General features: G+C 35.9%; 1 protein-coding gene and 1 long non-coding RNA gene across 5 annotated transcripts; both read left to right on the top strand.

Moving 5' to 3' along the window:
- The first annotated feature begins 14,567 nt into the window (after positions 1–14,567).
- LOC133818060 (uncharacterized) lies at positions 14,568–18,192 on the top strand. 4 transcript variants are annotated; one of them, XR_009885785.1, is made up of 6 exons: positions 14,568–14,790; positions 14,939–15,009; positions 15,490–15,522; positions 16,449–16,494; positions 16,610–16,645; positions 17,921–18,192. It is a non-coding gene; the product is annotated as an uncharacterized LOC133818060 (long non-coding RNA). The 4 variants fall into 4 exon arrangements; XR_009885787.1 differs by having other exon boundaries at positions 15,495–15,522; positions 16,449–18,192; XR_009885786.1 differs by having other exon boundaries at positions 16,449–18,192.
- Positions 18,193–19,991: 1,799 nt separating this feature from the next.
- On the top strand, positions 19,992–20,717 carry LOC133814421 (uncharacterized). Its single transcript, XM_062247383.1, has one exon. It carries the CDS (start codon positions 19,992–19,994, stop codon positions 20,715–20,717), a length of 726 nt encoding a protein of 241 aa, XP_062103367.1.
- Positions 20,718–26,455: the final 5,738 nt, after the last annotated feature.

Genomic DNA, 26,455 nt, shown 5'->3' with positions numbered 1-26,455 from the left:
TTATTATGTCAAAATATTTTACGCATTTTATATTATAGTGTCTTATATGTCTGTTTATTCATACAAACATTTGGTGGATTTAAGTCCGAGGTTCAATGCATTCATGCACAGTTTGCTTGAAATATCTGCATCCGATCTCGTTATTTTGTCAAGGTCGAAGATTACTTTTACCATGCACCCGAAGGTACTTATATGGCGTGTAATGTAAATGGTTTAGTTATATCTTAATTTTTTAGTTACTTTCTCTCGTCCTTGGGTAGCTCCCCGAGGTTATGAGGTTGAAACTATCATTGTGCAAGATACTCCAGCCTCGATCTCGACTTATCGCGAAGTGGGTTTATGTTCCAACTTACTGTCGATAGTTTTAGCTGGTTTGTTCCAAACCTATTAAGGTCGTGTTTGGTTTGTAATCCATATACTTATCTTTTTAATCTAGTTTTCATATTTGGTTACATCTAAACACTTTTATCTTTTGATAATTTGGTTATGTCCAAACTTTCTTAGCTCGCGTATTTGGTTATATCCAAACACTTACATGTTTTTGATAGTTTGGTTATATCCAAACTATTCTAGCTCACGCGTTTGGTTACATCCGAACACTTATATGTTTTTCGTATATGCTATTTTATTTTTTCAAGTTGATGGTATATGTACCACTAATGCCCCCTTAATATCCTATGAGTGTGACCATAGGTTATTTAATTAAGAGAGATTGCAAAAAATACAGCATATTAAAATGAAATTAAACATTATTCGAATAATTTATTAACAAGAAAATAGTATAGATAAACAAGCATGGTTACAGATGACATCATTCCTACACTATTGATAGTAAGGTCGTAGATGTTCGCCATTCCATGCTCGTGGTACCAAACTCCCATCCAATCTTGCCAACTTGTATACGCCAGGTCGGATGACTGATTCGATCTGATAAGGTCCTTCCCAATTTAGCCCGAGCACGCCAGCTGCTGGATCTCGTGTCGCCAAGAATACACGCCCCAACACCAAATCTCCCACGCCAAATTTTCTATCTTGACTCTTTTATTGAAATACCGGGTAGCTCGCTGTTGGTATGCAGCATTTTTTAACTGAGCTTCATTCCTTCTTTCTTCAATCAAGTCCAGACTTACTTCGAGCTGGGATTGATCCGAGGCTTGGTCATCAGCGAGGGCACGAATTGTGGGAATTTTGACCTCGATTGGCAACATAGCCTCGCAACCATATGCCAGAGAAAATGGGGTATGTCCTGTTAAAGTACGGGCCGTGGTTCGATATGCCCATAAAACTTGAGGCAATTCTTCAGGCCATTTTCCTTTAGCTTCTTCCAACTTTTTCTTTAGCGAACTCTTTAGGGTTTTATTCACAGCTTCGACCTAGCCATTCGCATGGGGATGGGCCATAAAGGAGAATCTCTTTATTATCCCATTTTTTTCGCAAAAGTTAGTAAAAAGATCATTGTCGAATTGAGTACCGTTATCGGACACAATCTTCCTTGGCACCCCATATCAGCATATGATGTTCTTTACCACGAAGTCCAAGACTTTCTTCGAGGTGATTGTTGCCAGGGGTTCGGCTTCGGTCCACTTCTTGAAGTAATCTACGGCCACTACTGTGTACTTCACTCCGCCTTTACCAGTTGGCAATAAGCCAATGAGGTTGATTCCCCAGACCGCAAATGGCCACGAGGAGGTCATCATAGTTAGCTCGGAGGGTGGAGCTCGAGGGATTGTTGCGAAACCGTTGGCACTTGTTGCATTTGTTGATGTAATCGAACGAGTCTGCCTTGATGGTAGGCCAAAAGTACCCCTGGCGTATGATTTTCTTGGAAAGGCTATGCCCCCCAGTATGGTCTCCACAGAATTCTTCATGATTTTCTTCTATGATTTTCTTAGCCTCGAGTGGATTTACACATCAGAGTAATGGCATGGAGTATCCTCTTCTTTATAGCCTTTCATCTACAATGGTGTACCTGGGGATTTGATACATCAGTTTTCGAGCCTTGGTCCATTCTTTTTGGAGAATGCTGGCCTCAAGGTATTCAACTATCGAAGTCATCCAGGTTGGCTTGGAATTGATCATGCAAACATCTTCCTGCTCAAGCTCGGTTATGCTGGGTGTCGTGAGATGTTTGATCGGCACGACATTCAACTCGTCGACCTCGGAGGATGTAGCGAGCCTGGCTAAGGCATCTGCGCTCGAGTTTTGTTCTCGAGGGACCTGTTCTATCACGTAGAACTCGAAATGCTCGAGTGTTGCTTTTGCCTTTTCCAAATACGCAGCCATTCTCGTCCCACAAGCCTGATACTCTCCTAAAATCTGATTAACCACCAACTGGGAGTCACTATAGCAATGTATCGCTTTGACCTTGAGTTCTTTGGCTATACAAAGTCCTGCCAGTAGAGCTTCGTATTTAGCTTCGTTATTCGACGCTTCGAAGTCAAATATCAAAGCGGAGTGAAATCGACTTCCTACTGGGGTGATTAGAATTACACTTGCCCCCGATCCGTTTTCATTGGAAGACCCATCAACATAAAGTTTCCACAGCTTGCGGGCCGGGGTTATAACTTCGTTGTTAGTCACTCCAGTACATTCCACTATGAAGTCTGCTAGGGTCTGTCCTCTTATGGTCATCCTCGTATGATAAGTGATCTCGAATTGTCTGAGTTCAATGGCCCATTTTAGCAGCTGACCCGAAGCTTCTGGCATTGGATAAGTCTTTTCTTAGTTGTTGATCGGTCAATACATGGATGGGGTGCGCCTGGAAGTAAGGTCGGAGCTTTTGAGATGAGTGGATTAGGCTGAGAGCCAACTTCTCCATCAAGGGGTATCTCGATTCTACTCCCAGCAACCTTTTGCTGACATAGTACACAGGCCTTTGCACTTTCTGTTCTTCTCGGACGAGTACGGCGCTGATGGTGTGCTCGGTCGTAGCAAGGTACAGGTACAGAACTTCTCACGTGATGGGTTTCGATAAAATAGGAGGTTGCGCGAGGTGCTTCTTGAGCTCCTGGAAAGCTAACTCGCATTCTTCTGTCCACTCGAACTTCTTGCCCCCCCTCAGAAGGTTGAAAATGGAAGACAACAGTCTGTAGATTTTGAAATAAACCTAGTCAGTGCCGCCATCCTTCCAATCAAACTTTGGACATCCTTATGCTTTCAAGGTGAGGGCATATCAATAAGAGGCTGGATCTTATCTGGATTCGCTTCTATTCCCTGGGCATTTACAATGAAGCCTAGGAATTTTTCCAGAAGATACTCTGAAATAGCACTTCTGAGGGTTGAGCTTGATGTTATACCTCTGTAACACGGCAAAGCATTCTTCGAGGTTGTCCACATGGTTATTGTTATGCTGAGATTTAACTAACATATCGTCAACATAAACTTCCATGTTATTGCCTATTTGTTCGAAGAACATCATGTTTACGAGTTGCTGGTAAGTGGCTCCAACATTCTTGAGTCCAAACGGCATGACATTTTAGCAATACAATCCTTTGTCCGTCACGAAACTCGTATGCTCTTGATCAGGGGCATGCATGGAAATCTGGTTATATCCAAAATAGGCATCCATGAATGACATAAGTCCATGTCCTGCCGTGGCATCTATGAGTTGGTCGATCCGAGGTAAGGGGAAGCAATCCTTAGGATAGGCCTTATTGAGATCTGAGTAATCGATACAGGTCTGCCATGTCCCGTTAGGCTTTAGAACTAGGACCGGGTTGGGCACCCAATCGGGGTAGAAAGCATCCCGAATGAATCGGTTTGCTTTCAACCTATCGACTTCCTTTTTTAAGGCCTTCTTCCTGTCGCCATCCAGTAGTCTTCGCTTTTGCTGCTTCAGAGGGAAGCTTTTGTCAATATTTAAAGCGTGGCTCGCTACATTCGGACTTATCCCTACCATGTCCGAATGCAACCATGCGAAAACATCCTGATTCTTTTTCAAAAAGAAAATTAATTGTTATTTCGTCTCTTCGGGAAGGTTTTTCCCTACCTTTACTGTCTTCGAGGGGTCTGCTTCCTCGAGTCTGACCTCTTCGAGCTCTTCCAGTGGTTCGAGGTCAGCTATTTCCTCTATTCTTGGATCGATTTCTTCGTCTATTTCGAGGATTGTCCCATCCTTATTCTGAATTATGACGAGCATTTGTGCACTCGTATACTTCTTTCCTCTAATGAAAATGCTATAGAATTCCCTCCCTGCCAGATGGTCTCCATTCAGTGTCCCAATGCTACTACAAGCCGGGAACTTGATGGCCAAATGCTTCACAGACGAAACTGCCCCCAGCCCTACTAGGGTAGGTCTCCCGAGCAGCACGTTGTAGGCTGATGGTAGGTCCACTACTATGAATTCCATCATCTTGGTTGTTGAGACTGGGAAATCTCCCAAGGTCATGGGGAGCTCGATGGACCCCATACAGGCAATCCCTTCTCTTGAAAATTCGTACAACGCGTTGCACAAGCCTTTAGGTCACGAAGCGCGAGTCCCATCTTTTCTAGGTTGGCTTTATAGAGGATGTTCACCGAGATCCCATTATCAATCAGGACTCGGTGAACCCTCTTGTTCGCGAGCTGAAGGGTGATGACCAGTGGGTCGTTGTGAGGAAATTTGACATGGGATGCGTCGTCCTCCGTAAAGGTTATAGGTTGAGATTCAACCTTTTGTTATTTCAAAGCTCTAGGTTCGGGTTCATAAGGGGACCCATCGCCAGTTTTTAGCTCATTTACATATCTCTTTTGGGCTGAGGCCCGCCCGAGATGGTTACGACGTCTTCTCCATCAATCGGAGGGGGTCTATCGTCTTCCCTTGCTCGGGAGTTACTATTTTGGGCAAGCGGTGGTGCATCTATCTTCTGGCTGGTAGAAGCCTGGTTATTGTTCTGATTCCTTACATACTGCCTGAAGTATCCTCTCGAGATCAAACCTTCGATCTCGTCCTTTAACTGCCTGCATTCATCGGTTGTGTGTCCGGTACTCTATGAAATCTGCAGTATTTGCTGAAATCTCTTTTGGATTTCTGGTTTATCATGGGGTCTGGACATCTGAAAGGGACTTGGTTTTCATTAGCCAGGTAAATATTCTCCCGAGACTCGTTGAGCTCGGTGTACACCTTGTACACGGAGAAATATCTTTCTCCTTTCTTCTTCTTTCCCCCTTCCACCTCGGGGTTACTTCCTTCATTCTTCTTTCTTTTGGAAGGGTTTTCTGCAGGGGGTTTGGAGGCTGATGGGTCCACCGAGGTCGAGGCAGAGTTCATGTTTGTCGTTGTAGTTATGGGCTGAGAGGCCATATTCAGCGTTGACCTTGCTTCCTCTACATTGACAAACCTCTGAGCTCGTCGATTAAATTTGGTTATGGACCTCACAGGTTTCCTCTGCATATCTTCCCAGAGGGGACTTCCCGGCATTACCCCGGCTCGGACAACCATTAAATGGTCGCTATCATCTACATCATGAGTTCGGGCGGCTTCCAGATTGAACCTTGTAAGGTAACTTTTCAATGTTTCATTCGGTTGTTGTCGGACATTGGTTAAGACGGACTCCTCGGGCCTTATTCCAATCATGGCTCTAAATTGCTTCTTGAAATCTCTAGACAATTGATCCCAAGAAGTAATTGAATGCCTCTTATATTTTTCGAACCAGTTTTTTGCTGCTCCTGTAAGCGAAGCTGAAAATAGCATGCATCTGAGCTCGTAGCCCACATTACTTGCTCTCATAATAGTGGTAAAGTACTTAAGTGACTGTACGGGTCAGACTTCCCCTCAAATGGTGGGACATGAGGAATCTGAAACCCTTGAGGAAATGGAGTGTTGGAAATATGGGGGGCAAAGGGTTCGAGTTCCTCGTCAAACTCTTCGTCCCGATCCTGTCTTCGTTCATTCTGTAAGAGCCTGAATGCTTTTTCTAGTTGATCAATCCTCTCCTGAACTGGATCCACGGGGGGTCTAACCTGAAATTGGTTATCATTGATCACAATTCCAGGTTCGAGCCTTCGCATGGGATCCTTGCATCCATTTAGGCGATCCCTCAGGTCTGGGTTTGAGGGGTTACCATTACCCCGATTCTGATTTAAGTGTTCCCGTAAGTCAGGGTGGTCCCTTTGATTCTTCGTATTTCTGCATCCTCGGTCATACATACTGACCGATCTTGTGTCTTCTGAGCCTTCGCTGGCAAGGCTCGCCGCATAGTTGTTTCGAGATGGGTTCCTTTCCGGTTGTCTCATCTCTATAGTGTTAGACCGAGACATTTGGCTTCTTGTAGGCTGGGCGCCTCTACGTTCTCTAGCAATTTCCCCATTCCCATGTTTCCGTCCAGCTCGCCTTTCCCTATCACCCTAAGTTGGTTGTGTGTTTCTCCGAGGTTGTGAGGGATATCTTATCGGCGACGGTGGGTGTCGTATGGGTGATGGTGGCTGCCACCCATTTCGGGACCTGGAAGGTCCCGAGGTCGCCTGTGCTGGTTCAGGAACACTCTGCGCGTTACCAGGATTCTGGGTCCGAGCTGCTGCGGGGGCTCGATTATTCTCAGTTTCGGCTAGTAACTCAACATTTGAGTTCACAGTAGCTCTGGCCCGAGTGTTTCTCCGGGGCCTCAAGGGAGAAGGTTGTTCAGCCGGTAGCGGGGGTTGCTCCGTTCTTCGTGTGGCAGCGTTTTTGTGAGGTCGACCTCGGGGCCTACGGGGAGGAACATGAACATCTCGCAGAGGTGGAGCTTGGGCCTCAGGCGGAGGCGAGGGCTAAGTCGCCTGCGCCTCAGTAGCCAATCTGGCCAGCACCTCATTGCGTTTCTTGGCCTTCGCCAACTGCTTTCGCAATTGACAGTTTTCAAGCTCCACGATAGGGACATATCACTTAGGGTTATAGTACATGTCCTCGTCGTCCCTGGGGGCCGGTGGTGTAGGTTGTCCTTGAGAGTCAGAGGATCCACTCCTCTCATCTGGGTCTGGATTCATCATCAGCTGGTTCCCAGGGCGCCGAGGATAGCTCACTTCTTCTTCAGGAATATTAGGATCATTCGCGGCCATAGTTGGTTCAGGGAGGCTTTTTTGATTGACTATACTCAGATTCATATTGCTTAATGTGCTCTCAATGAAAGCATCAAACTGTTGACGCCATTTTTCGTCAACTTAAATCGCAGAGCAATTAAAGAATATAAACTACGGTGTGAACGAATAGTAAATAGGAACTAGAAGATGTTTACGTGGTTCAGCAGCTAAATCTACCTAGTCCACGAGTCTGCATTATTAAGATTCAGAGTTTTCTGGATATTCTTCAAGGATAAATTACCCAGAGTTTTCTCTCAAGATTTTCAGATCTTTTTCTTCTACAAGTGGTCCTTCCTTCTCTATTTATAGGGAAGGTTACAGAGTTCGTTCCCACATATTTCGGGAAGATATTCTGTATATCAATTTAAAATAATGACATTTAATGTTATATCTTCTATATACAAGGAAACGTCCCCTGACGACCCGGGAATGAATAACAAACTAAATAATATCCCCCCTAATGTTATGATTTTACAACAATAAATATGTTCACACATACACAATGGGCTATCTTAGGTGACTCATTGAATCTTCGAGATCAGCGACCGGCCTCGTGACTGTCAAGACTTACGGGCTTGTCACGAACTTGTCATCTTACTCCAAGACCTGCTCGGAGCAGATAAATACTATCGAGGCTATCACATTCGAGCTTGCACTTCTTAAGCTCGGGCTGTTCAATCCGAAGGCACTCAATAACGGATGTATTCTGATGTCATGCCATTTCGAGCCTAGAAAGTATCCCGAGGTTACATTTTCGAGATTGCCATATTACTTTAGAGGTTTTACAACTGGACCATGCCATGTGTTTCATATATTTCGAGCTCATACCTGAAGAATCCAGTATTTCGAGACCATAATTTCTGGTCTCGAAATCTGGGTGTAACAGTTATGTAGCCATATAAATATATATCTAAGTAAATGTTATGTTTAGATGTCATATATGATATAAATATTTATATATACTATAGAACTATAATTCATTCAATTATATATATATATATTTAAAATAATAAATCAGTTTTTATCAAAAAAATAGACAATGTTTACAACTTTAAAACTAAGCAAACGTGCATTGCACGTTACTTCTACCTAGTAATTATAAAAGTATGTGTAGAATAAATAAAATATTGAAAAGAAAGAATATATATATATATATATATAATGTCAAGATTTGAGAAGAATGAGGGAAAATAGCTGCACAATAAGACAAAACAAAAGCTAGACCCAAAAGAAAATACAATAATTGTTTCCAAGAAAAGTATAGAGCTACCCCTTGCCACTTTTATATATTCTACTATAGATATAAATATATATGAGGCGAATTCTTCAGTCCCTCACAGGACTCAGTCCTTCAGTGTGAGGTCCTATTTTTTGTCAATTGTTCAAATTTTATAGGAGTAAGTCTTTTTTTCACATTTATTTTTGACTTGCAATAACCGGTTGTGTGAACCGGTTGGAAAGTTGTTGGTGATGTGGGTATAAAAAGTAGGGGCAAAAAAGTAATTCCCTGTCCAAAAATATGTACAGTTGAGGACTTGATCGTAAACTTAATATGAATTTGAGAGATATTTACGATTTTGGTAACGTAAGCATTGTGCTTCCGCCAAGTGATTTATATCTTATGTTGAGTGAGACGCAACAATAACCACGTAAGTAAAACTGATATATATTTTGTAGTTGTTTTATAATATTTTTTAAACTTTTTTCCCTGGAGAAGTTTCATTTATTCAATATTGGGATGAATGAATCACTAACTCAATTAGGTATGGAAAAATATTATTTAGATGGTTGATTAATTAAGAGAGTCAGTACTTGCTTGCTTGATTGATTGTTGAGGAATAAATGAAACATCTTGATGGACTGTAGGTCAGACTTAAGGAGAGTGTTCTGGATGTTGGACGCATTGTATCTCCTCTCCCATTCGTTCTGCTCAGTGGTCAGCCTAACGTTGTCATGCACAATTCGGTTAATGTATTGCATTTGCTCAAGATGATAGTCATCAAACGACGGGAAGTTAACGATGTTATTCATTGGGAAAGGTGTGGAGTCCATTTTAGAGAGAAAAAGAGGATAGACAAGTATACATGTAGGGTGCTAGAGATTAAATTGAGGTCAACACGATCCCTACACACATATATACATATAGAAAACACAAGCATGGATGAGTGGATCAAGTAAGTGTAAGGTGAGGTCTTCCTGTAAATGGTGGAGTTGTTAATGCACTGTCACTTATTAAAAATAGGGTTGCACATCAGTCAAAATTACATAAAGTATGCTATTATTAGAAACATAAGGAAGCAGTCACGTATTACGTGGGAAAAATTAGAATTTGCATTTCAGCACGTCATGGTCACGTGAGTTGTGAGTGGTATTACGTGGGAGGACCTTTGGGAGCACAATACCTGAGAAAAATTAGAATGGAGACGGAATTGACTTCCATTTTGACATTTTTTTTTCATGTATTTTGACTTCCATTTTGACGGAATTGCTATTATAATTTATCTCAAACAAAAATTCAAACATGAGGTAGTCACCATTATATATGATCGGGCATTGAATACTCGAGTGCACCATTACAAAAAAAATGAAGCCAAACAAAATTTCTTGCCTAAATAGCTAATGCCCAAAACATATTGAGTAAATGTGCTATAAGAACTTACCCGAAGAACTCGACACAAAGATGCAGGGATTTATGCTTTACATCAGAAAAGTGGGCACTCGGTCCTTCAAACTCACAGCAAACAACATCGCATGTAGAATCAAACACCTCCAAACCATGCTGGAAAAAATTACCAAGCTCAATCAAAATCCCCACTACTCCAAACAAAAAAATCTACCTCGAATTCGTCAAGGAGAAGAATGGACTAAATGGGAGGGAATTTTCCTTCCAAACAGTTATTGTTTGGGTTTGGAAGGACTTTTCCTTTTGAAAGGAGAAGAATGGCCTAAACGAGCGAAAACACGAATAAAAAAAAAAGGTGACCGGTTACTAAGGGGTGACTAATGGCATAATGGTACTTTGACACCCAATAAACTCAGCAACTAAATCTGACCATCCATTTTCTAAAACAATAAATCTAAAGGCTCAAAATCAACACAGGACTAAGTCCTTCAAAACAAACTGATGGATGGAAGAATTCCCCTATATATGAAGAGTTTTTTTTTTATTTTTTTTATTTTATTGCATAAGACTATCCAATTTCATCAAAAGTTAAATTTTTTAACTGATACATATTAAGTAATAACCATTCATCTACTGATTTCTTATTCTAGTACGCAATTGATTTAACAAAAATAGAAAATAAATATATGAATAGGAAAAACATCAAATAATAATAAAGTGAATAATTTTAAGGGTTTATATGGGAACTTGTATTTTGATGTGTTAGAAAAAATTATTCAAATATGCTCTTAAAATAATTTAATTTTGATGAACAAAAATTGAATGTAACAACACACTAATTAGGATAAATAATTGTGTTTTTCTTCTAAATTAATAGTTTGGTGAATTATTTGTGATTTTATTTAAAAAAAAAAATGACCAAAATCGTGTTTAGAATTTTATTTAAACTATTTTATAAAATATAAGATTTAAAAAGAAATTTGTCAAAACACAAACTTCAAACAAATAATGTGACAAAATATAAAGCCTAATTTTAATTAGTTAGAAACAAAAATTAGAGTATATACTATATGTCACAAGTGATTGAAGACAAATGCTTGGGAAATTTCTACGGCAACAACGTAGTAATAGAATATTTACTATAAGAAAACATGAAATATATGGAGAGGAAAATGGTGAAGTCCAAGGAATTTAGGTGGTTATATCATTAGGTTTATCTAATTTATAGGGTTTTTTTTTCTAAGAAATTGCTTCATCATCTAGTCCACTTTGCTACAACATCACTAATGTCATTTAATTCTCTAGGAACAAAAGAGACCCAAAATGTAGGAATTTGAAAGGTTGAGTTTGTATAATTGTTTAAAAACTCTAAATAATTGATTATAAAGCTGTTAAATGAAATTTAATTTTTTGTTATATTATTATAACATCAATATAAATAAATGCGATGAAACAAAAGGACATGCCTATGTGGTCAATAAATTTAGAGAAAAAATAAAAGATGTGAGAGAACACTGTCCTAAGTTAGCTGATGGAGTTGCTCAATATTTGGCTCAGATGATTTTAGAGCCTAGAGTGTAGTAGTGGCTTGACTATCCTAGTAAATATTAGTAATTGTTGATTGTCAGTTTTGATTATCAATGAAGAGTTATTTCCATAAAAAAAATAAATAAAAAAAAAAGACCAACACAAGAAAATGAAAAATTCATGTGGGCAGCCGCCTCACTTCGGCAGTATGTGTTTATTTTTGATTGAGTGCCCATAAGAATGGGCATGGGAAAGAGTTCAATTCACCTGCCATCATTGTCATTGATTAAAAAAGTGAATATACTCATTTGGTACTTATGTTTTTGCAAAATATTATTTCGATACTTTCTGTTTTCAATAATGCTCATATGGTACTTTGTATTTTAAAATCATACATATTTAGTACCCTAAATTCAAATTTGATAGATAAAATTTTGTCAATTTAATCAAACTGCTGTCAATTATGTAAGTTACAAATTTAAATTTAATTACATATAACTGATGACAGTTTGATCATATTGACAAAATTTTATCTATCAAATCTGAGTTTAGGATACCAAATATGTACGATTTTAAAATACAGGGTATCATATGAGTATTATTAAAAACAGAAAGTACCAAAATAATATTTTGCAAAAACATAAGATACCAAATGAGTATATTCCCATTAAAAAAAGGACCTTATAATCTATTAGTGCTTCAACCTAAATATAACATACATTTTATGCATGATATTTCATTCTTTTGACTATTAGGGTAAGCGTGATCGAATCACACAGACCTTCACGTTACATATATATATATATTAGTTTAATTAAATAATGAAATAGTGAAAAAAAATGAATACTGCTTTCTTGCAATAAGTGGTTTATTATGAGATAATTGTTAAAGCCACCCTCATATTTTAACATATGTGTAGCTTTCATGAAGATTCTTGTATGACCATTCTTTTTTCTTTTTTCTTTCTTTTTTTATTATCTATACGCGTTTTTTAAATGTGAAAGTGGACAATATACGTACACTCATTGAACACATGGTAGGCATTTTTTTATTGCTGACATTAAGTATGAGACAAAATATTGTCTATTCTCTCATGAAGTTATACGTGGACAAGAGCCTATCTTAGTCTTTTTTTTAATATATAAATGTCTCTTCTCTTATATACTTTACTCTTATTAATTTCAACTTTTTCTATTCGTTCATTGTTAATTAATATAATATATGGCAAAATATATAATCCCTCACTCTTTGTTGATCGGATTACATAAAAAATAAATGGAAACTTGGCAACTGGGTTGGCCAATATACAAGTTGTACAATTCTTTTGATATGAAATTGTGTTACACAAAAGTGAAAGTTTATATATATATATATATATCATTCTTCTATATATATCATCCACATTGCCAATATTATTACAATTTTACTCCAATATAAGTAAAATACAAATTGTTTAATTACTTACCATAATATATATTATTTAGTATTAGGAAACTTTATCGATAATTACCGCCAAATGCCAATCACTCTTATGAAAAAACTTCCAGTTATAAACTATACTGGAAGATGTCATCCCTCAACCAATATATTAATTTAATGTCATTACTAAACTTGATGTGCCTGGAGACCGATAGCCAATCTTCTACATTCGCACTACTACAAAACTGGGCTTTTCCGACACCCAACAACGACAGTCAACTCTGTTCACTGTCGTAATTACTTAGCAGGACTCTACGCCGACAGTTAAAAACTGTAGGCATAGAGACCAACGCCGACAGCTAATAACTGTCACTGTTGCTTTTGACTGTCGCTATTGACCCCAACGCCGACAGTTAATTCGAGACCAATGCCGACAGTTAAAATGTGTCGCTATTGACCCCAATGCCGACAGTTAATTCGAGACCAATGCCGACAATTAAAATGTGTCGTTGTTGACCCCAACGCCGACAGTTAATTCAAGACCAATGCCGACAGTTAAACGGTGTCGCTATTGACCTCAACGCCGACAGTTAATAAACGTCCAATGCCGACAGTCATAAAATGTCGCCAAAATTCTAATGAAAAATTATAATTAATGAATAATAAAATTTAAAAAATAAACTAAATTATGTAAATATGTATTTATTAAAATCTTTTAAAACTAGATTTTTTTTTGTTTCTAAATTTTTCATATTATTAACTTTTGTATTTATAATAATTTTTATATCAAATTTTAAATTAATTATAATATAAAGAGTAACAATACTATAATTTAATTTTATAAAAAATAATAATTACTAAAATGTCGCCTAAATTCAAATAAAAAATTATAATTAATGTATAATAAAATTTTAAAAATAAACTAAATTATGTAAATATGTATTTATTAAAATATTTTAAAACTAGTTTTTTATATATAAATTTTTCATATTATTAACTTTTGTATTTATAATAATTTTTATATCAAAATTTAAATTAATTATGATATTAAGAGTAAAAATACTATAATATAATTTTATAAAAAAATTATTAATTACTAAATTATAATACTAAAGTTTTAGTTAAAAAAGTTTATTTGAATAATTTATCAAACTTTTTAAGGATATTAAATAATACACGTATAATATTTAAAGGACCCGCCCCTAATAAAAAGAAATCAGACTACCAAGTTGAGAAAATAGTTGAAGATCATGTTGCCAATATGCGAGAAACAATACGAAATGAGATTCTTGAAGAGGTAAGAAATGAACGACATGAATTTTTGCAACAATTAAAGAACGTTATGGACATACCTAGCAATCATCCTGTTTTTGGCTTCCAACCGCCGCCACCGCCATCACCACCACCACCTGCAACTGTCAATTGATGTCGATCACTTATTTATGAACGACTTAGTACATTATATTATTTTTATTTATTACTACACTTATGGATGACTTAGTACATTTTATTATTTTCATTGTACACTTTTTCTTTGTCAACATTTTGATTTAATGAATTTTTCATATTTTTACGAGGCTTTCATGGGTGATGATAAAAAAATAGTTTTTTTTATTCATATTAATATTAGTTTTATCAATCAATTTATTTTATATTTATATAGGTTAATAATTTTTTTTAACAAATTTTATTAATATAAAGAAAATAAAAGTGAAAAATTTGTTTTGCTAAAAATATTAAAATATATATTTCATAAATATATATGAAATTAGAAAAGAAATTAGAAAAGTTATAAAGAATAAATATGATTTATGTTTAGTAAGTTATAAAAGAAATTAGAAAAGTTATAAAGAATAAATATGATTTATGTTTGTTATGTTATAAAAGAAATTAGAAAATTAAAAGAAGGTAGTGTATTAGGCGGGACTCTGAAACTGTTGGGCGGCAGAATTAAAAACAAAAATTGAGTTTTTTTGTCACTCTCTCTTGAGTTATCTTCACTCCCATTTCACTCACAACTGCACCCTCTCGCTCACCATCTCTATCTCATCTCAATCTTATCCCTCATTCCATTTCATTCTTCTCTCTGCAGGTTTACTGTCGCTGGTGGGGGTTCCGTGGGGCTAGCGCGGCCTCGTTGGGGCTGGACGACGCAACGGCCTGGGACTACTCGATAAAGCTTGCAGGTAAAATCTCACTCTGCACTGTCTCTTCAAATTCCAGGTGTTGTGTGCTATCTAGATTTGATTCTGTTCATATTTGTTTATATATATATATATATAAACATACATACGTTTGGTCATATGGGTTATCCTTTATTTTATTTTTTTGCAGCAGGGTTACCCAATTTGTTTTGATGGTGTGAAATATTTCATTCCACAAGCTTGATCTCTTCACTCTCTTAAGTAAGTAATGACCCTATTCACGGAACAACTTTATGGTTTTTATTATATGATTTTCTTCTAGATTGTATTTTTAAAATGTAATAATTGCAAATGAAAATATAGTTTTTTGTCTACTGATTACGCAGATTTTGAGGGTATAGATATTTCATACCTAGGTGCAGTAAATTTCTTGATTAATATAAATTTAGATCCAAATATGCATTGTTATGTAGAAAAGCATTTGTGTTGTTCTTATTTGATTCACTGTTGGTTGCATTAATAAGTTATGCATATTGGTGGGTCAATGGAAGATATACTTTAGTTTATTGTTGTGTCTATGGTTATGTTCCTATTATGAATGAATTGCTCATTTTCTCTCAGCTTTAACTTCCTTAATAATTATTCAGCAATAGTTCTTATGTTTCGGGTGATTGATTTTGAAGCATCCAAAATGTTGTTTTTGGTTTTAAATTTTCTTTTCTTTGTTCATTTTTATGTCAGGAAAGGTTGGATTTGTGGATATTCTAATGAGAGGTGATAATGGCCATACCTTTTTTAATCCAATGGTTTGATGGTTTGTTCTGTTTTCTTTGACTGGTTCTTTTGTTATATATACTAGCTGTAGGAATAATGATCTACTAGGCGATGTGGAAATGTGGACAAATACATCCTTTAATTCTCAATGCATCCATTATTCTTTTCTATGAAATATATGTTTATTGTTGCTCATGCTTCTTTCCTTTTACTCTTGAATTATGGATTTATCTTGTACCAAGCTCATTTGAGCATGTATGGTCTTCTATGATGTTTTGGAGACTGATTTTTTTTGGTGTGAGAAGGAAGACTGAAGGGTTTTTGTACCTGATTTTAGGTCTTAGGCAATTATACAATCTATATATATAGTCGATATCCTCGTTTATCCTTTTCCCTAGCTGCACATTTTGTTATATTATCCCTAAATAAATAAAAACAAAAGAACAAAAAAAATATAGAGAACAAATCAGCCTTCAAGCTTGTCATATATGTAGTTTGGTATTCATATATAATATCATAATTAGTTATATATAAGAATTAGTTATGTGTGTTATTATATTGTAATTGAAAAATGAAGGATAACCCTCAAAGTTGCAATCACTTTGTTAAAGCTTTCTTATTTATTCATTTCTTGGGCAGCGCAAAGAATAGTTGAAGAAAACTTGATTTGAGATATGGTAGGACACTTATTGGACATGTGATTGAAATATGGAATATTATTTATATTTATTATCACTCTAGCTACAACATATATAATACATAGATAGTTGGTGGTGACTCTTCTACATGCACATAAATATTATAAAGATTGTAAGTATAAATATATGTATATATATTTATATTAGTTTTTTGTCAAAATGTAATCCATCTTTGCATTTTGAAAATAGCATAAACTAAGTTATGATGTAGTTTTCTATGTATTTTAGGTGGACAAGCTAAGCATTTGACTCAACCCAAGGCTGAGAAGAAAGAGTAAGATGAGCATTTGGTTTTTCTCTTTTTTGCATTATTATTTAATTATTTAATTCAGATTTGACTCACTTTCATTATATTATAACATTGTAAATGTGTGTATGTGCTGAGACAGACTTCAAAGAAACTATTTTGCAACAGTTTGCAAGAGGTATGCCTCTAACTTTTATTTTAATACTATGCAAATGTTAGAGGAGTTTGAATATCTTAAATATTCATCCATAGTGAAATAGGTCCTGAGATTGTTACTGCGTGCTGCGGTGATAACGGAAAGTTAAGAACTTGTGTGTTTTAGTGAAGTAGGATCTGAGAAATTTGTGTGCTGCGGAGATAAGAAAGAAAACTTGTGTGTTGTTTGAATTGATGTAGACTTGTCTATGATCATCCTATAATTGAATTGTGTTTGTTTGATTGGCTTGATTATAACATATACTTGTATGAATGTACATATACTTGTAGGATATATATTTATATATTTACTCGATGATTTCCTTTTCTGCACCAGAACTACTATCTCAATTTGTGTTTATTTTAATTGAAGCATAGCTTTGTGTTTCATTGTAGTCTAATAGTTTGATCATTTTCTTACTTAAATAATATCTAAGTTATTTTTTTCTTCCAAACTGTGATTGTTTTTACCATGTTCGATGGCCTTAGTTGAAACAATGTATTCTTTAAACAATTGAAAATTTTCTAAAATGGATTGATTATCACTTTGTTAAAAATCCTGCGTTTGCATAGAATTCATAATTATATGACTATTTATTAAAAGAAATATATATGCTTGACCAATAGAAATTATGATTTTCTATTTAGCGTAGACTTTCAAATGTGAATTAGATTTATAAATTTGGATTAGGCTTATTCACAACTCATGTTACTTTAACAACTTTGTTTGGTATGCTCGTTGTGTTACTTTAATAACATTAACAAATGTCACCTGGTATGCTTGTGTTATATATTAATGATCTATTATATTTATGTTCTTGGTGCTCTTATTTATAACTATATTATCTTTTCTTTTCTTGCTAAGTACTATGGACTTAGAATCTTATGCATATTACCTACACAGTGCATGTCTTTATATGTGTATATATGTATATTAATTTCTCGATGTTTATTGTATATTTGCTAATGTGCTATGAATGATTCAAAATTTGGTTTATTAATGTCTATGATTTCATAAACTAACTAGCTTGAGCACTTTTAAATTGAGACTGACAGGTATGCATTCATTAGTTTAAAGAATTAAGACTAACTACTTAAGTCATGAGGCTATCCAATTTGATAAGAAAAATACAACTTTTATATAAATTATTTTTGTGACTGAAAACCACAATCATCCTTTTTATTTATTCTGCAACCTTAAGTTCTCTATTTATTTTAGTTTTGGTTTAACTTTAATGGTTTTTATTCTGTATTGTAGCCTAAAACTCTACTTGGATATCTAAGAGAACCAAGAGAATTATATAAGAGAACCAAGGCAACACGAAATTCTTCGTCAAGTTGTTGGGTATTATTTTCTTTCTTGCTTGTAAGAATTATGTACAGTGAGGATTTGATGTTTTATTTATATCGAGAATAATGAATTTTTATTGAGAATTATAATGAATTTTCATTGAGACTTATTTAGTCTCATGGGGATTTGATGTATTATTTACATTTCAATTGTATGAATAAATGTTGTATGTATATGAATTTTTATTATGATAAATGTAATTTTTTTAAAAAATTATGGTAATAATAATTAATTATGTGAGTAATTTTTTTATTTAAATTTATATCAAACTTCACTTGTTAAAAATATAATTAAAAGTTTAAAAAAATATATATCGAAAAATTATTATATATATTCAATGTTAAGGCGACACTTATTAATTGTCGGCGTTGCTAGCAACGACGACACCTATTAACTGTCGGCATTGCCAGCAACGGTGACACGTATTAACTGTCGGCGTTGCCAGCAACGGCGACACGTATTAACTGTCGGCATAGCCAGCAATGACGACACCTATTAACTGTCGGCGTAGCCAGCAATGACGACACATATTAACTGTCGGCGTAACCAGCAACGACGACACTTACTAACTGTCGGCGTAGCTACCCTACGCCGGCATAGGCAAATACGACAGTTAGTCGACTGTCGTCATTGCTCAATAGCGACAGTTAAAAACTGTCGGGAAATCCCATTTTTGTAGTAGTGTAATAGAGATTCCCTTTCGAGGCGCTGGAGTGGTTTCATCACGCACTCGCTCCTCACCTGCTCCTTGTTCATCCTCTGACACCTCCAACTCTTGAATCCCTAAAATGGCATCCATAGATCTAGTTTTGATGACCCTATCAGCAGATGATGGTCCTGTTCTCTTGCTCTTGCTCTTCGATTTGCCCTTCCCCCCAATCTTTGATCCCTTTGCCATGGCGCCGATGAGAATCACCGAGAGAAAAAAGAGCGGGAAAAAAACTTTCTAACTCATTTGATGTCACTTATGCTGGGGCCAAAAAGAAGAGTGTTGCAGGAAAAGATGTTATGAATCAGGAGAGGACTTCAGGAGTCGAAATTGATGTTGAGGATATAGCTGAGGAGGTGAATTTTTGGCAATCTTCAATCGTCTACTATGTGCTTGGTGTGAATCCACCAATTCGAATCCTGGAGGGTTTCGTGAGAAGATTATGAAAAGATCAAATAGATAAAGTTGGGATTCTTTCATCAGGTATTTTCATAATTTGATTTTTGTCCATGGAAGTGAGAGATAGAATATTGGATGGAGGCTATCTGTTTTTTGGGAAAAAAACCTCTGATAATGAAGCCTTGGAATCTTGTTGATGATTTCTCTAAAGAAGACATAGATTCAGTTCCGACATTAAATATTGGGGTGATATATCACTTTTCAAGATAGTGGGTCAGATTGGGAAGCCGATTCAAGTTGACTCCATTACTAAAAACAGAGACCGATTAGCATACCCAAGAATTCTTATTGAGGTGACCATGACACAGGATTTTCCATCTCACATAAGTTTCTTGAATGAATATGATCAGGAAGTTGACATTTTCGTGGAATATGAATGGAAGCCCACTCTTTGTATGAACTGCTCTGGCTTAGGACATGAAGCTCATGTATGTAGGAAGAATAAGCCAGTCAAACAGGAATGGGTTCCTAAACAGAGGGTTTCATCACCAACTGCAAGTAAAGTCAATGTGGATGCAGAAGGTTTCCAATCAGTTACAAAAGGAGTTAAGATACAGGAACCTATAGCCATTCAAACGAGTGTGAATAATCAATTTCGCTTGCTGGAAGAGGATTCTGAGATAGAGCTGTCACAGAGGAACAATACAGGAAGAGAGGGGGGAGGACCCTCTACACTCAATTGATAGAATCCTTTCCTGGAATGTACGAGGGATTAACAGTAAACATAAGCATAGGGAGATTAAGCATTTAATTCTTTCAAAGAAGGTTGGCTTGGTTAGTCTCCTCGAAACAAAAGTGAAAAATAAAAATATGGGTTCTCTGTACACAAGTTTGTTCTCTGGGTGGTGTTTCACTAATAACAATCATTGGATTGATAAGGGTAGGATAATAATTGTTTGGAACGCGAGAGTATTCTCTCTGGATATCAAGTCATGTACTACACAATTAATTCACTGTTTAGTGCAATTTCCAAATCGAGCAGGAAGGTTTTTGATTACTTTTGTGTATGGTTTCAACGATGAATTATCTAGGGATCAACTATGGAATGATTTACAAGAATTGGCTGTAGATATAACCGATCCTTGGATGGTGATAGGAGACTTCAATGAGATTCTTTCACTGCATGAAAGAATAGGCAAAAAGGTTACTACTAAGATTTCAAGCAAATTTCTGGATTGCTTGACATCTTTCCATTTGGAAGATTTGAAATTTTCAGGCTGCTTCTATACGTGGAATAACAAGCAGAGAGCAGAGGAGAAGATCTATTCAAAGATTGATAGGGCTTTAGTTAATCCACAATGGACAGACTATTTTCCTAACTCAGAGGCTATGTTCTTACCGGAAGGGATCTTCGATCATAGTCCAATTCTTGTTCATTTTACCTTGGAGATGCAATTGGAGAATAAGCCATTTAGATACTTCAGGATGTGGAAAGAAGCAGCTTGTTATGAAGACAAAGTCCAAACCAGTTGGAACATGCCAGTTGCTGGTACTGCAATGTTCCAAGTGATATCTAAGCTGAAAAGACTGAAATAGGTGCTAGTGAGTATAAATAGAGAGGGTTTTTCTGACATACAACAAACAGAATTTAAGACAAGTCTTTTATTGAAGGAGCTTCAGGAAAAATTGCAGAAGGACTCGCTCAATGACTGGCTGATTAACCAAGAACAGATGGCTAGAGAAAAGTATCTACATTATCATAAAGCTTACATGATGTTCTTAGCTCAAAAAGCTAAAGCAGTTTGGATGGTCAATGGAGATGAAAATACTCATGTTTTTCATGCTTCTCTTAAGGCTAGGAGGATACAGAATAGGATTATGTCCATCAAGACTGAGGCAGGGATTTGGGTAGATTCTCCTACAGATATAAAAAAGGCCTTTTTGGATTATTATCAGAGCTTGTTGGGGACAGTTATGATGCACAGGAAACAGGTGTCTTGGTCAATCATGAATGTAGGACCAGTTCTAAATGCAGCTCTTATTCAGACTCTCACAACAGATTTTTCAACTCAGGAGGTTAAGGATGTAATGTTTGCAATACCAGGATTGAAAGCCTCAGGCCCAGATGGATACATCAGCTACTTCTATCAAGATAATTGGAATTTGGTGGGTTCGGAGGTTACTGTAGCTGTACTATCTTTCCTCAATTCGGGTAAATTGCTTAGGGAGATTAATAACACGACCATTACACTCATTCCCAAGCATATTTGCCCTGATACTGTTTGTGATTTAAGACCCATTGCATGTTGTAATGTTATATACAAAGCAGCATCCAAGATGATATGTTCAAGACTCCGGCAAGTTCTACCTGAATTAATAGCAGAAAATCAAGGGGGATTTTTCCATGGTAGATATATAACTTACAACATTATGATATGTCAAGATTTAGTTCGGCATTATGGGAGGCAAAGTTGTAGACCAAGTTGTATGATCAAATTGGATTTGAGGAAAGCATACGATGCTATAGAATGGGACTTTATTGAAGAGATGCTCACTGCTTTTCAGTTTCCTCATAAATTTATACAGCTCATCATGGTTTGTGTTCGAACTCCAAGGTTTTCTTTGATGATTAATGGCTCACTGCATGGCTATTTTGAGGCTAAAAGAGGATTGAGACAAGGTGATCCTATGTCCCCCTTGTTATTTGTACTTGGTATGGAATATCTATCCAGGATTATGCTTAAAGTTAGCTCTTCTCCAGTCTATAAATTCCATGATAGGTGTGCTAGTTTGAAGCTGAACCACCTATGTTTTGCTGATGACATATTACTATTCAGTCATGGAGACTTCATCTCTATCCTTTGGATGCTTAGGGGGCTCAAGTTATTCTCCAAGACCTCGGGACTCTTTCCAAATAAGACTAAATCTGCAATATATTGCAGTGGTATGGTTGAATCTGAGATTGACCGAGTGGTGAATGTCTCTGGGTTTACTCGATGTTCATTGCCTTTCAGGTATCTGGGCATTCCTATATGTTCCAAACGCATATCTAATGCTGAATGTGGGATCATTCTAGAAAAAAATGGTAGCTAGGATTAAGCAGTGGAGTTCTAGGAATTTATCATACATTGCTAGAGCCACATTGATTAATTTTGTTTTACTGTCAATACATTCTTATTGGGCGCAAATAATGGTGATGCTAAAACAGCTATTGAAGGATATAGAAGCCATTTGCAGAGCTTTTCTTTGGAAGGGAGTGGCAGAGTCTCAAGGTCCAGGCTTAGTTGCTTGGTCCTCTGTTTGCACTCCAAAAGCTGCAGGAGGGTTAGGCTTCAGGAAAATCTTGGAATGGAATGTTGTTGCACTAGGGAAATACGTATGGGCAATAGCTTCTAAAAAGGATAATCTATGGGTTAAATGGATACATAGCATCTATTTGAAAAAGGTGGACTGGTGAGCTTACACAGTGCAGCAAAATTGCAGCTGGTATTGGAAGAAAATTGTTGAAATTAAGGATCTCCTTAGAGCTAAACTGGATAAATCAGCATTCACGGCAATGCAATATAGTATTCAATCTGGGTATGCAATACTATATGATCAACATATCAAGGTACAATGGAGTAAATTTGTGTGGGAGAGATGCAGCATTCCGAAACATAGTTTTATTCTCTGGCTAGCTCTGCATCAGAAGTTGAGAACCAAAGAGCATCTCAGCAAATACTTTCAGGTGATGGACACAGTATGCTTGTTGTGTGGAGATCACAAGGAAGATATTACTCATCTATTCTTTCAATGTACTTACAGCAAAATCTGTCTTGTGAAGATGAAGGAGTGGATTGGTTGCCGAGTGTCACGGGCCGCCAACTTCGATACTCAAATGGGCGAAACGTGCGGCACTTGTTAGCACTTTTAACTAGCAAGTCAGCCTAGAATTCACACCTGCGGCAAGCAAACTCAATGGTTAGCCACATTACGAGTCTCACACAAGTAAGGGCAATTATGAAGCGGGAGCAAACACGAGGCAAGCTATCCAGAGGCAACATCCCACACAACAATCAGAGCCAACAACACAGTCAAGCGGCACGCAATGGCCCAACGAAAGTAACAAACAAGCAACACATAGACTATAAAGAATGCATACACAAAGGGACATGGCAAAGCATCATTTTATTCATATAAGGTCTTGATAGGGCAAGGGAGTACACAGCTTAAGCCCATATTTGCTGGTGGCCATGGTGCTTCCTTAAGTCACCAGGTCACCCCCCGCCTAAGGAGCATTCTAAGCAAATAAAGTCTTCCCAGGAACATATATGATTTTTGTCTGGGAGACATATGCATAATTACAAAAGTGACATTCCCTACCCCTGAGGTTACTTGGTGCAAGACTTGACTAATGATCAAGCACCAAAGCATGCTCATACATACAAAATGGCCCCCTGGAGATGTGCCATGACGCAGCACGTCACACCGAGCACAAACAGAGCATTATCAAGCACTATTGCAATGGATTTCCAAAGCAAAACATCCCAGCAAACTCAGGAAAGGATTTTACATAGCTGTTGTTGCTGCACTAGTATACCATATATGGAGGGTTCGAAATGATGTCTTGTGGTCATCTAAGATTTGGCACGTAAATCATATTATAGAGGTCATTAAAAGAGAATTAAAATTGAGAGTTACTGTATCTATGTACAAGGGAAAACAAAATAGGGATAAAGAATGGATTCAAAAATTGTAAATTTAGATACATGGATTGTAAGTCAAACATAAGGGTAGAAGAAGATCTATAAGTGTACATGATTTGATTTTGAGCAATACAATGATTCTTATTTACAAAAAAACAAAAAAACAAAAACCTTGATGTGCCAATATTTTTTGTCAAAAAAAAACTTATATAATATATTTTCTCTGAAAACATGGTACGGAACTTTACGTCTACTAACCAAACTTTTTCCTCTTTATTTTTTTTATTGAGTTGTCCATCAAATTTTATTTTAGTTATACTGAATTAATTTACAGACATTTCGTCATTACTAGAGATACATTATCTTAATTAATAAAGAAAAAAAAATGAACGAACCTAAAGTTGACCCAATTCCCCTAAAACGAAAAGCTGAGAGGAAAAAATATATCTGAAAGAGATAAAATCTGCAAAAGTATCCTTTCAATATATATCAACCCAAGTATTTTGTTTTCTTTCTTGAGCCAACTGGAAAGCACATTTGAATGAAGATGTCACAATCTTGATCTAACTAATCTGTATTAATTGGGTTAAACATAATAATTAGCCTGGTTTCTTCTTTCTTAAGATAGCAAATAGGATTGTTTTAGAGAAGAGATTGGCCATAGCTAGTCAAGATTGCGGGCTCAAGTCATCTCTTAACCAAGTTTCAGTGGAAATAAAATGCGCCCATCCTTATAAAAAGCACAAATTTAAGTGGACCATTTAAATAGAATTTGTATTAAACAATTGAGGCCGTCGGCCAAAGTACTGACAATTTGATTCTCAGTTCCCATTTTGGCCACTTTTTTGTTGTAAACCGAGGAAATTAAGTAGCAATGGCATAGATTATAGAATGGATGCGAAAGGTTTAGGTTCATGTTTATCTATCTCCATATTTATAGGTTTACCTTTATATCTATCTCAACCTATTTTGTTTTGACAACTCATGATCTGTAAGACCAATGCACTATAAAAAAATATAGTTTAGTGATAATTTTTTGGTCATAACAAAATATTTTTATAATCAAATGTCTCTCTTAATCACAATTAAATAAAAAATTATTCATGACTAAAAAATAATGTTTAAATACAAATTATCACTAATATATAATTATAATCTCAACTAATTATATATAATGATTAAATTTGTTGTGACTAAAAATATATTTAATCACACCAAATTATAATTTGTTTTGATAAATACTCTTAGCCATAAACCTTTTTAGTAACAATATAAGCATAACAATATTTTTTTAGTCACAAATTTTGTCGGGACTAAAAAAATATTATTGAGGATGCCTTCGTGGACAGAGAGAAGGTTCTCTATCACTACCTTCTTCTTCTTTTATTTGTATTATTAATTATTATTATTATTATTATTTTGTGTTCAAGAGACGTCTTCACTCCCATCAGGACGCGAGGCGCAGTTAGGAATGCGAGGCGGTGGTCTTCACTACAATGAGGACGTGATGATGCTTTCAAAAATTCATATATGGGATTGTGTTTGTTATTAAATGGGTTTCAATTATTTTGTAATTTATTTAAATTGATTTATGTTTTTTATTTAGCTGAGACTGTGATTATAAGGCAGATTTAATGTTTGTTATTCAAAAATCATATATTGAATTTATTTTGAGAGGAATAGAATTATATTTTGGATAATCCATTTGAGATTGTGATGTCTTTTACTTGGTTTGTATTGGTTTTTTGAATTTGATATGGGAATATAGTATTATAAATATGAGTCCCGTATTTTTTTTTCTACACTTGATATCGATGATATTAAAGAGTATGGTGTATAATAAGCTGTCTCTTATAGGGATTCTTAAAACAGGCACCCTTAGCAACTTGGAACACATGCTGAGCCAAATTAGCCACAATTAGAAGCCAATTATAATAGGCCTTCCACTAGAAAGTCTTGATCTTAGGAGGCAAGTTTAGAGATCAAAGCAAAGCCCGCCATTTGGATGGGCCGAAAGAAGATATTGCTTGTCCCAATCGCTGATGAAGCACCACAACCTAGTAACTACTTTTGACATAATAAAACCCAATTTTATAAAAAAAAACCAATTCAAGTCGTCAGCTCTTTCGATCAACGAGCTTGTGATATAAAGAATGGACAGGGCATCCTCAATATTGAAATGCTCCCTAATGTTAGTTTAATATTTATTAATTTAATTTTTTAAGGTAAATTTTTTACTTTTATGACAGTTAATAAAACTATAATTTAACATTTTATTTTTTAATTAATTTTACTCAAGTCTATTGTAACATAAGTCAATACATATTCACGTAAATATTTTATCATAGCATATTTCTTAGGGGTAGAAATTTTTTTAAAAAATCTTAATATTTAAATAATAATTGAATATAATAAATCAAGACTAAAAAATTAAAATCATAAGAAAAGTACAATTTAAGGATAAAAATTAAATAACTTTATCAATTTATGTCATATTTAATTGTAACACTCCACTTCATTATGGCTGCTTCTTGGAATGACGACTGACCTTGCAAACCAACACGAGTATTTCCAGCGTGCTTTGTCCTCACTCGCATGCTTCCTGGGAAAACTTCCGAAAATGTCACTCATCATGAGACTACTCCAAGT

This window comes from Humulus lupulus, chromosome 2, assembly GCF_963169125.1.
Source record: "Humulus lupulus chromosome 2, drHumLupu1.1, whole genome shotgun sequence".
In the NCBI taxonomy this organism is placed as follows: Eukaryota; Viridiplantae; Streptophyta; class Magnoliopsida; order Rosales; family Cannabaceae; genus Humulus; species Humulus lupulus.
This window is presented reverse-complemented; position numbering and strand designations above follow the sequence as displayed.